The sequence below is a fragment of the Calypte anna genome, chromosome 8, assembly GCF_003957555.1.
Source record: "Calypte anna isolate BGI_N300 chromosome 8, bCalAnn1_v1.p, whole genome shotgun sequence".
In the NCBI taxonomy this organism is placed as follows: domain Eukaryota; kingdom Metazoa; phylum Chordata; class Aves; order Apodiformes; family Trochilidae; genus Calypte; species Calypte anna.
Window position 1 is genome coordinate 16,132,193 of NC_044254.1, and position 12,142 is coordinate 16,144,334.

Consider the following 12,142-nt stretch of genomic DNA (forward strand, 5'->3'; position numbering starts at 1 on the left):
TAAAATCCTTCTTTGCAAAAGTACCTATTAATAAAGAAATCCCTATATTGCTATGAATTTTTAACTTCTGAAATTCCCTGAATGTCTCAGGGGAAGTATACTTTATCAGTCCCACAGACTTAGCTCCGTAGTAATATTATGAAGAAATACTTGACTTGTGAATCAAACTTAAGTTTTGTGACTATAATTCCAATTAGTGGAGTGCCATGGAGTTGCTGCAAATGAAAACCAATGAACTTAACTTAGGACCAAGTGAGTTCTCAGCAGGAAATTGACTTCCATTTCAGTTGTTAGCACTTAAATGAAGGTACTGGGTAAAATATATGCATCTACTAAAGTCTTCTCAGTAATATGCAGTTTAAATTGTTTTTACAAGAGAAGAATATACTCACAATGTCACTGCCAAGTCATCAGGAGGAGCAAAACCATATGCATGTTCTGTAAAAGGTAAATGAAACAGAAAAAGAACAAATATTTGCTTAAAAGGCTTCTATCATAAATATGGGTAGCAGCATCTTTCCTTTACTTGAGAATAATAAGTCAACAGAATGTCTTGAATTTAGAATGTACTTAAACATAGATGAGTCCCAAAAGGGTGCATGGATATGGTCTTTCTGAAAGTTCAAAGACTGGATACATGCAGAGGGTTGATTTGTCTTGACATACATTCATAGTGGCTATGGAATCAGATTTAAGCTGTTACAGGCAACCACTACGCCTCAGCATTCAAACCCCACTCTGTGAGCAGGGGTGGACAATCTCACATGCAGAGAATCTGAGAATGTTGCTCTAGGAAATGATCCCAACTTGTTACAGCAATAGATTTATTACTTACTGTAGAGCTTATAAGAAAATGCTCATGGAGTAGTAACTATGATTCCCAAAAAGGCTCCAGCCTTTGGTCCATTACACCTCAGTGATTTCCATGTATAGAAATTGCTAAATCCACAGTGAAGAACCCAATAGTTGCTCTCAGTTAGTTCTGTACCAGACTGTAGGCTTTTCCACAAAGCAAACCAGACACTCTACTAAACCTTAACTAAACAAGGGCTCTGTTAATCAAGAGGAGAGTTTAGTTTAGATAACAATTTACTTTTGGTCAAAAAGAAGAGACAGCTCTGCTATTATTTGAAATATGTTATTTCAGTGTGTCAAGAGTGGTGGAGTGAGGTCTTTGTACTGTATGGCATCGTGGTACTTCTGTACCCCATAGGACTCAGAAGGAAAGACAACAGAATACTCTTCTTTATGCCAATTAAAAGAGTTCTGAAGAGAAAATGTCAAGACTATACAATGTCATTTAATGTTAATTGAACGATGGATTCATAATTTTGCTTAATGCCAGGGTCCCAGAGGACAACCAGGGGATGCTGGCCCTGTTGGAGAAATGGGTTTTGAGGTAAGGTTTTAATCATTTATATATTAATCACAAAAACTTAAGCAAAATAAGTTCAGAAACTAATTTTTTTATCAACTGCAGATGACTTAAATACCATGAACTGCTGGGAGGCTCTTTCACTTTACAAAAAAATATGTCTAAAATAAGTAGCTTTTTCTGTTGTGAGCACTGTCGTTGAGCATATTTTCATGACATCCATATCCAGAAGGTGAATGTTCAGTTGAGTAATCAACTCTTAGCATTGGTTTTTTTTTTTTGAAGCACCATTCTTGCAGTTAGACAGTAGAACCATGTTAATGCTGTGTCCTAGCAAATGGTAGATGAAGAAAAGCAGCTGCAGGCAGCCTTCTTTCTAAATTTTGCTTCCATTTTTTGCTCTGTTGTTAATATGTCTTTGAAAGAAACATGCCAATGGATTAGCCACATTTGCATTGAAGTAGCTGAGGGATGAGGTCACCTAGAATTTAGAAGGGATTTGACTTAGTCAAAGAAACACACTTTCTCAGTCACCCAAAATCCAGTCTTCTGACTGTCTATTAAAAAAAAAACAACAAGCTTTTAAATGTAAACTTCACAAGAATCAGTCTAATACTATTAGCTTTTTAAGAGCTGAAGACTTCAAGAAGAATTTTGCTCTCCAAAAGCTGTATCTGCTTGGCTCCAAGCCAAAGCAGTGATGAAGTTGTCAGTCAGATTTACAAAAGGCAGATGATTGTTCAGCCTGCTAGTAAGTTATGATGAAAGGTACAGGCATGGTGATACTGCTGAATCTTCAATACATTCCTGACCCACAATGCAGTTCATGAACTCTTCCTATACCTTCCTTTCTTCTGTTGGGCTCTAGTAACAACAAAGAACTGTGTTGTCTTAGTTTTACTTTTTATGCATGCATCTTTCCCAGTGTCTCATGCAATTTTTCTGTTTCAATTTTGTCTGTCTTTGGTCATTGCCAAAATTATTGGTACTCGCATGTAACAGGAGCTTTTGTACCATGCAGGGACCTCCTGGCCCTTTAGGAGAACCTGGCCTCCAGGGAGAACCAGGTGTGAAGGTAAATGCTGAAATTATTTTCTTGTGCTGTTTAAACTTTCAAATTTCCACAAAATCATATCAGAGTGGTCTGATTCATTAGCCAAGTAGGCAGTGATACAGGAAATGAGCCACTAAGAAATACTGCTGTTATTGTGATGACAGCATTATCTGGAAACCCTGTTACTGTTTGTAATATTGTCCCTTAAAAACCCACTTATTTTTCTTATGACATATCAGGGAGACATTGGACCTGCTGGAAAGGCTGGAGAACCAGGTGACCAAGGTTTAAGGGTGAGCTATGGATATAAATCTTCTTCCAAAAAGGAAAGTATGTTCAGAGTTTGTCAGAAATACAGTGTAAGAAATCTTGATTCATCAGAAGTATTCAAGAAGTTAACTTCTGATACATTTTCTTTTTTAAACAATAAAAATGTAATATTATAGCAAATTAAAAAGTGTATTGATTATAATGTTGAAGTATTTTTTAAGTGTCTTATGTCACTGAGAGACATGACAAAGTGATTTTAGCATGAAGGTAAACTCAAGAATGTCCAGCTCCCTATTAAGATGACAGCATACAAAAATCCTCTGTATGGAAACCCAGTATAGGTGAGGGAACACTAAAGTCTCAGCAGAGCAGAGTAACTCTCTGTACCACCATCCTTATCCTCCTGCTCCAAATCCCCAGTGAGGTGCGTGCCACGATGCTGCCTGTCCCAGGAGAAGAGTAATTCCTGGTACTGGTCCACAGTGGCTGCTGTGGGCTTTACCATACCACTGTGTCCGAAATACTATGTTGTTGTTATAGGGTAGCTTGTATTTGCTTCTTTACTGTCTACATCAGAAGATACAACTTGCCAGTGTCTTTAACTGAGAGAGGCAAATATTCTAAATTGCCACAGTGCCAATGCTAGTGATAAGTGATGAGTTTCTCATGGCCCTAAACTGAGTCACAAAACACACTAATATAGTAGTTATCCACATAAACATGGAAGTTTTGGGACAGGATGGGTATATTTTTTAGGCTACTGTAATTACATGTTGTATACTTTGAAACCAAACAATCTCCATGTCACTGTCCCAGTCTCTAGTTTTATATGGACATAGTATTTCCTCAGTTTTCTAATGCTGATTATTTTATTTTTTCCTGTGTTCAAGATTCACAGGGCTGTGATTCTGTCAGTATATATCATGGAAAAATCAAGACAAATAAACAATAACAGCAAGATAATCATTGTCCAGACATTGTCCAAAAATTAATAAGCATGTGTAAAACTAGTCCAAGTTCTTCCAAGGCAATACTTCTCTGTCAAGAAGTAGGAAATAACTTGGTTTTCAACTGTTCCTTTCTATAAGGGTGAACCAGGACCTCCAGGAGAAGATGGTGTTCAAGGAAAAGATGGCCCAAAGGTACAGTTTTTGTAGCACAGGTAAAACAGTTGTATTAGCTCAAGGACTATTATCTCTTATTTCAACAGGTTAGCAGAGCCTGCTTTAGTGCACTTAGTTTTAACATAGGAGACCCTGTAAATTAAAGGTTTTCCTGTGACTGTTAGGCACATACCTACTCTGCAAGGGCTGCAGAGTTTCACAGCTTGACAGAAGGAGGCCAGCTGGGCACCTGAGTACAGCTCATTTCCTTGATAACTATTATTCTGGAGAGACCAAACCCATGGCTGCTCTGCTCCCTGCGTGGCATCAGTGCTCTGTCTGGAACTCTGGCAGGTGTCAGTGCAGGGGATGTCACAGAGGACACCCTCAGGGAGTTGTGAGACAAAATCTGGCTGTAGGTTTGTATGAATGAGATAGAAAGGGCTTTACCCTAGCTTGGAGACTGATCTGAATTTGACTGGTAATGTTCCCTGGCAGTTTTAGTGAGCCTGGTCAGACTTGGAAAATTCAGAATTCATGTTACTCAAGAATAAGTAATTCTATAGCACCAGCTGCTTGACTGAGATTTTTTTTTTACCTTCTTTGTTTTAGGGAGACCCTGGAGACCACGGGCTTCCTGGAGAAGGGGGTGAAAAAGGAGATATGGGGTTACCAGGAATTGCTGGACCCCCTGGTAAACCTGGCATAATGGGCATTCCTGTAAGTATTTTCAGGTTTAAGTGGCCTCTTTGTTCATTTGCTTTTTGTGATTTTTTTTTCCTAATTTTCTTGCTTCTTTTTTATTTTCTATTGCAATTAGTGAAGACTGTGTTTAAGTTAGTTTGCCTCCCTTTTCTATGTGGTTCAGCTTTTCAGGGCTGGTAAAGAGAGGAGACAAATGGTTTTTCCTATCTTAAAACTGGTACCCCGTAGCAGGTAATGATTCCTTACCACTTGGTATCCAGACACATACACCTCACAACCTAGAGCCTCATGCTTCAGATCTCCCCTCTTCAGACAGCCTTTCTCATGTGTCTCTCTCCTCCCCTTCGTTTGGAGACTGTGAGCTATCCCAAGGTATTAGATAATTCTTTAAATTTTAAAAACACCCAAAGAAATTGGCAAGATACATATGATGCCATAAATTGTGCTATAAGATCTTTCATTGTTTTGCATTGTTTTCCATGCTTATGGCTTTGTTTACTGCCCCAGAGTATCTAGTTTTTGGTTTAGATGAAAGTTTCCTCAGGGCAAAGAAATGCCATTTTGAGCAGCTTGTAAGTGTTTAAGCATTAGACATTAGAGTACACAAGATTTGGCTCCCATTTAAGATTTCCTGCTGATGGACTTACAATATACATGCTTACCTGTCATTCATTTTAATAAACCTTAACAACAAAAAGGTCTAAAAATAACATTTCTATTAAAAAGTGATATACTGAGCACTGAGATTTCTTTACTTATAATATTATTGCAGCACAGACACCAACAGCACAGGATTTCTTCAAGTGTTGGTATGGATTATAGCACTTTCTCTGGTAAAGAATAGAAAGCAAGTCCAAAGTGATGTTAAAACCCATATGACATTATAGGTATCAGATAATCCAAATTGCTTCTACTGTTGGTTCTTGATCAGTTGGATGGCCTGCCCTTCCTAAAAGTGGTTTTCCTACACTGCTGCCAAGATACTGTAAGGATGGTGGAATAAATGCTGTTCATCCTGTTGTAGAACTGACTTCCAGAAATGAGGATTTATCATGCCAGGCAGTGCTACTTTGGATGGTAATTCTATGTTGTGGTGTGATGTAATGTCTCTGGATCTTCTCTTCTTACCTTGTCAATCACCCTGTAATGAGGTATATACTATGAAAAGTAAGGAGAGAGAGGAAAGAAATTATTTCATTATTCCATTTTCTTCTCAAAAGACATTTATTTTTTAACTAGCTTCATTTTGGTCTTTCTGTGAAAGGAACCAAATAAATATATCACAAGAGCACCAGTTGCCAGACAGCTGAAACAGATATTGCAGATGAAGAGAAGTAGCAGCAAGGATATGCAGGTCAAATAGTAAACAAGCATTGGGATCTCTAATCAACATTGTTATATCAGCTCATGTATTTGTTCTGGCATAACTTCTAGCAGCTAAAATCCATCTAAGAAATCTATTTTGCTGAAGTTTTATGCAACTTCTTGATGGGAGCTAATATTTTGGAGCACAGTTCCCTAAGCACATATGTAGCCTCAATTCAGACATCAGATTGCTTTACCAAAATCATAATTTTCTCATTCACAGTCCTCTGTCTGCCTTCTCTGTAGCTCTTATGTGATGACGGAGTCTGAGTAAACATTATTTGGAGGCCAGCTGTCAGCAGCTGTGAGCATTGTCCCCTCTGTCCTGTAAGCATCAGTGTTACAATCTGCTGCCTGTAGTACTGGGACCTTCACAGTGAACAAGTCTCCCAGAGAAGGCAAAAAAAAGCTCTTTTAGTTGTCAGTGCACTTATTATGCTGCAGAACAATTTTTGTTTCTGATAGAATGATATCATCCTGACTCCTGGCTTTTTTTTTTTTTTCCCTGTTTTGGATTGGCAATTCTGGAGACGCTCAGAAGTTTCATACACTGAAATTATCATGGAACAGCTGAGCCCTGGTATATCTACATTGTATGTAATTATACTTGTATACAGTAAGCAACATCAACAGTGCTGTTGTGCCTCAGTGAGGCAGACAGGTCTGGCAATTTGGTGTTTGGGAGGATGTGGTTAGTGGGGGATTTTTCTGTTCCACAAATTCCAGCGGCTGCTGCGGAGCTGCCTCCCTCCACACTTGCCCTCCCTGATGTCTGGGAGTGTTCACATCACTTGTTTGGTTTGACCTCCCTTCTAGGGATGTGGATGGATCATAACATTCTGGTCTAAACATAGAAATTGTCTTCCTATAATCAGTTATCTGAGAGTTTTATTGGGGGTGAGCATCATCTTACATTTTCCTTAAAAAAAAGCATACAAAGAAACAAATAAGCTTCACAAATCAGTTTAAAGTATATTTGTCCTGGTTTATCACCACAATTACACACCAAAAAAACCTCCAAATATATCTCCCTTTATCAAAAACTGAAGATAAATTACCTCCACTATCTTACAGAACTTTGGGAAAATTGAGGTCAATACCCAACCCTTTGTGAGGGTCAGTTTTTGGTGTGACCTAGAGGGCAGCACACCCAATTTCACCAAGAGGCAGGCACCAGCACTTACTGTGTTAGGTGAGTTAGGTCTCTGCTCTATAGCAAGTTATGTCAGGGCCCTGCTCTTCACACTTGACATCCCCAGGGCTTTCTTAGTTTTCCTTTGGTTGTGTATTGTATTTCTCTAAATCCAGTCAGGGGATGTCATGAAGCAATTTTATTCTAAAGTGTGTGGGCAGGCTTTTTCCCCCCTGTTTTCAGTGCATTTTTGCTAGTTTGATAAGTGATCCCTGATGCTTGCCCACTTGTTTCTGTTGTAACTTGAAACAGTCTTACTGACTTGCTCATAGCCACTGTTAATGAGATTTTTCCTTCAAAAGCTTGCTTAGTTGTCCAGTTGGAGCACAGTTTAAATGTTTCCAGGCCTTTAGCAATCATTTCTTTCTCTCTCTCTCTCTCTCTCTCATAAATATACAGGGTCCCGAAGGAACACCAGGAAATCCAGGTCAGAGAGGCCGTTTAGGAAAGAAGGTAGGATGTTTCATCTTCCCTAATACCCTTCTTTCTATCTTACATTTACATTACAAATGAATTTCGCTGAAGCAAGTCTGTCCCTGTTTTATGTCATGCTTCAAGTCAATTTTTTTCCTTGCTAGCCATAGCACTTAGCTTTGTCATCATTCTGCAATCAGTAAAATTCATGACCTTAGGATCCAGATGTGATTTTGCAACTCAAAAATGGTTTCTACTGCTATCAAAAAAACACCAAAAACCAAAATAATAGAAAGGCTTTCAGAGAGGGTTTTTTTTTTACTGCAGAGTTCTGAGTTCAGACGTTCTAAGGACTACAGTAAAATACATACATAACTCTAATACTCCAATTAAATGATGCTGTTACACACTTCAATTAAGCATAAACTGCAATTTGAAACTCAGGATCTATCTCACATTTTTTCAATATAATAACACCAACAGGGTGAAAAGGGGCAGCTTGGACCTCCTGGTGAAACTGGACCTGCTGGTGACTCTGGCCAACCTGGAGAAATCGGTCCCAAAGGTGCAAGAGGAACTCGAGGTCTCTTGGTTGGTACAAAACAAATTCATTTAGAAGTGAATGTATTTCTGGGTTATCAGAATCTTATTTCTCCATGGGAGGAGGCAAGTCACAGCACATACTAATATTTCTTGAGGTAGCTGGAGATGCAGGCAGTGTCCTTCCCGGCCTGTGCATCCCTGGTCTTTCAGCATCAGAATGAGACCTGTGCACCTTACCAGACAGAAACTTGGGCCATGGATCTGGAAGGAGTCATATCATGTTCTGGTCAGGTTCCTGAGCAAGATGGCAGGACATGCCATAGAATACTCATGATGTGCCAAAGTCCACATATAACCTCACTCTGTGTCTGTTACTTAAACCTTCCCAGTTCCAAGACTAGGGATCATGGGGCTTGCTGTTATATAAAATAATTTTTAGCTATGTATGAAACAAAGCATTTTAGATGAGGTCTGCTATTCCTATTGAATGGAAATCTGATCCAAAATTTACTGAATGAAGTGCACTTCTATTAACTTTGAGCTCCTTTCATCACAAGCTCCCAAACTTTCTCCACACTGTGTGACAGACACAGACGCAGGCAGCCTCTGCATGAGTGAGCCATGCTGCTCCAGGGTCCAGTCCTGTTGTCACTGAATGCAACACTCTGTCCCCAAACACATGAAGTACAAAAGTAGAGTAACTACCTAATGGCCAATGTTGGAAAGAGAAGGACTCAACTTTATCAGGTGAGGACCGCCCTCAGCTTTTCATGGCATTCTCAGCTTTAAGCAGAGTTCCTCCACACATCTAAAAGCTCAGATCCTTTTGATCTTAATTAAGCATTGGAATTACAAGGTTAAGACTGAAAATGTTGGCCATTTTTTTCCACAGAACAGAGAAAATACCAGTATTCTTTACCAAATGAAGCTGGACCTAACCAAGAAGTTGTCTGTGGTTCTCAAGTCTCAATATTTGAAGTGATAACTTAATAAGTTACACATTCTTGTAACATTTTACAAGTGAGCTCATTTTTCTATTGCTGATTACTGCATTTAACAGGGACACCTAGGAGGAATGGGGCCTGAAGGAGAGTCAGGAATTCCAGGTTATGGGGTGAGTGGTTTTTTTAATTCATGTACACACACACACACACACACACACACCCCTAAGTCTGTGGTTCTCTAAATAATGTCAGGTATTGTGGGAATCTGTAATCAGGATACATAAATAACTTTAGAAGTGCCAGGTACTAATACATGTCTATATCAGACATGACTGACAACACAGACATATTAGCCTTAAGCAGTGATGACTGGGTTTGTGAGTTCACCAGCAGTTGTTTTTTATCACTGATTTGAAAACCTAATTTGTCCAATGAATTTAATCCTTGTGGATAAAGTTCCTATAAACTACAACAGCTATTCATTAAAAAGAGTTCAGCAGACACCACCACCTCTGCTTACTGTTCTGATAGTGGACAGGCAGTTTCCCTTCTAGTGACAGAAACTGATGAAATGAGGTTAGTTGAACAACATTAAGATATTGTGGCTTGCCCTGAAAAATAATTATGATCATCATCATGGATGGATTGAGTCCTGCTTTTAGAGACCAGACTCCATGGCTTTTTTCCAAATGGAAACTTTCATCAGTGGCCCTAACCCTGAAGAGGGAACCAGCCTGGCTATCCTCATCTGCATCAGAAGGGTTCTGTCAGAACCCGTGATTACCCCCTGTGTACAGAGCTTTTCCTGCACACAGTACATTTTCTGCCTGGGTCTATTGATTTTGTGCCACATCAATATTTAGCATAATTAGCTAGCATCAAAAAATAATAGTAAGAAGTAGCTAAAAGGAAGTTTACAATTATGTCTTTAATTATTTGTTTGGGAAGTAATTTTTGTTTTGTTTGTTTCTTTAGGGTCACCAGGGTCCTCCAGGCCCCCCTGGCCCCCCAGGACCCAAAGGAGAAAAGGTATGAAGATGGTTTATACTTACTGTCTTACAGTTTGAGTAATTATAAAATGTTACTGCATGCTCACTTTTTCACAGCAAGCAGCAAAAGCCACTGTTTGAAATATTTATTAGTAATGTGAGAGAATATGAAAAGAAATGCAAAATTGGGGAAACAAATAATTTAGAGATAGTATTCAGAATTAGACAGTTAAAATGTTTCAGGTATTTTAAACACAAGGTACCCATTTTAAGAAGCACATTCTATTGTATAGGCACCAGTGCCCTAAGCCCTGCTGGCAGAAATAACTGTGCTGAACCAGCTAAATATTTACTTAGCTTAAAGCCTGTGAATGCACCCATGGGTTTTGCTGGAAGTCCAACTAAGGTGGACAAATATCTGTGCTTAATATTAAATGTTTGGGCCAGAATCTTGCCTCCGTGCTGTGGCTATTTTTGGTGTCAAATTCCTTTTTGTTCTTTTGAGCCTCAAATCCTGCAGGCAGTTTTGAATGCTGACTGAAGTCTATGTGGCTCCAAGCAGATACAGAAATTCTGTTCATGAAGAGTACGTTGGAGCTGCACTGGCAGAGAAAACATGTTCTTGTATTAGAGCCAGTTGTGCCATGAATATTGCTGACAGACAATTTGTGGTTGATGTTATAAATAGGTTCTGATACAATTTTCAGAAACAATAACTGAAAACTAAATTATTGGGAGTGAGGTGTCCAGCTTGCTTGGTGACTTTTGAAAGAGAACTTTGACGCACTTTGGAAACCATTCATCATATTTAAAATGTGAACTTCTGCACTAAATATTGGTAAATATCATCTGGAATTGATAACTTCTTGCTTATTAGTTTGGATGGCAGTTGTTCATATTTAAAATGTAACAGAGTTCAGGCTGAATGCTGGAGTTTTCTGTACACTTGGTTGTCTATATAAAGTATATGCCTTAAAACAATGGAAGAAATTTTCTTTTGTCCTCATCAAATATCCTGTTTATACTTTTTTCAATAAATAAATAAATCATTACATGGATGTTGTTCAAATACTTTTTCTTTAATTGTTGCCCTTGAGAATAGAGCAAATTATTAGCTTTTTAGTCCTAACTATCTTAGGAAAATTTAGGGGCATGTTAAAATGGAGTTACCATTTCCAGTGTATCAAAACCATAAGCATCATACACACTTTTAGCGCCTACACAGTATGTTCTCTAAGTGTTTATTAGCATCTGAACATGTGTGCATTTTAGATGAGGTTGAATTTCTCATTTAAAACATCTTAATACTTATCTTTGTTTTAGGGTTACCCAGGTGAAGACAATACAGTCCTTGGACCACCTGGGACCATAGGTGAACCAGTAGGTCTTTCTCAAAAAAATTATATTAGTGCCTCTCAAGACTAGAGACAATGCAGGTTGCTTCTGAAACTTGGTATCACTGTCTCAGGAGTCAGTACACCCTTGTACAAAAATGTAGAATGATGGTCGTGTAATCAGTAATCCCTCTGAAAAATGCAGTCATGTGTTCTTTCCTGCTTAAAAGTATGTGCTCTGAGTTTAATTACACTAATGCCATTAGCCTGTGTTTAAACCAGCACATTTTGGAACAGAATTTTACCCTTGCTCTTTGTCCTGAATTATACCTAATTGCTTTAGTAACCAGAAATATGTTTTGACTTATTTCATTATCACTACAAAGCTAATATAGCCAATTTAGAGAGATGCATTTTGTAACCATTTTTTAATTGAGTTTGTCTGTGGGATTTAGCTCTGCAGCAATTAAAATTATGTCCACCCCCCCAAAAAAAAAAAAAAGCCACCTCAAAATCTAATTAAATGTTTCGTGTTCAGGCTTTGATTGTGCCAGAAGTAATACATGTACAGCTTGATTCTCTTCAGATTAACCTTAATATTCCTACCTCACCTCTCTCCTGATCTAAGACCCTGATGTAACTGAAGACACAGTCTGGACTAGGTTCTCAAATGTGCTAATTCATGAGATAAGAGCCTCCAGCCAATTCAGCCATAGCTGAACAGACCCTGTAATGCTGCCTGCCCAAAAGTTGGAAGCAGAGCCTTTCCACCTTGTTCATTCCCTCGAGCAAATATGCCATGAGGCTGCTGAAATCTTGGAGACTACACAAGCAGTTGCATAAGAGCATCTGCT

At 38.7% G+C, this 12,142-nt stretch overlaps 1 protein-coding gene across 1 annotated transcript in view; it reads left to right on the plus strand.

Moving 5' to 3' along the window:
- Positions 1-12,142, plus strand: part of COL24A1 (collagen type XXIV alpha 1 chain) — a 127,236-nt gene that overhangs the window by 88,432 nt on the left and 26,662 nt on the right. The window contains exons 33-42 of the mRNA XM_030455258.1: positions 1,346-1,399; positions 2,397-2,450; positions 2,669-2,722; positions 3,788-3,841; positions 4,415-4,522; positions 7,464-7,517; positions 7,962-8,069; positions 9,082-9,135; positions 9,941-9,994; positions 11,278-11,334. Coding sequence (XP_030311118.1) covers positions 1,346-1,399; positions 2,397-2,450; positions 2,669-2,722; positions 3,788-3,841; positions 4,415-4,522; positions 7,464-7,517; positions 7,962-8,069; positions 9,082-9,135; positions 9,941-9,994; positions 11,278-11,334 — 651 coding nt within the window. The remainder of the gene's footprint in view (positions 1-1,345; positions 1,400-2,396; positions 2,451-2,668; positions 2,723-3,787; positions 3,842-4,414; positions 4,523-7,463; positions 7,518-7,961; positions 8,070-9,081; positions 9,136-9,940; positions 9,995-11,277; positions 11,335-12,142) is intronic.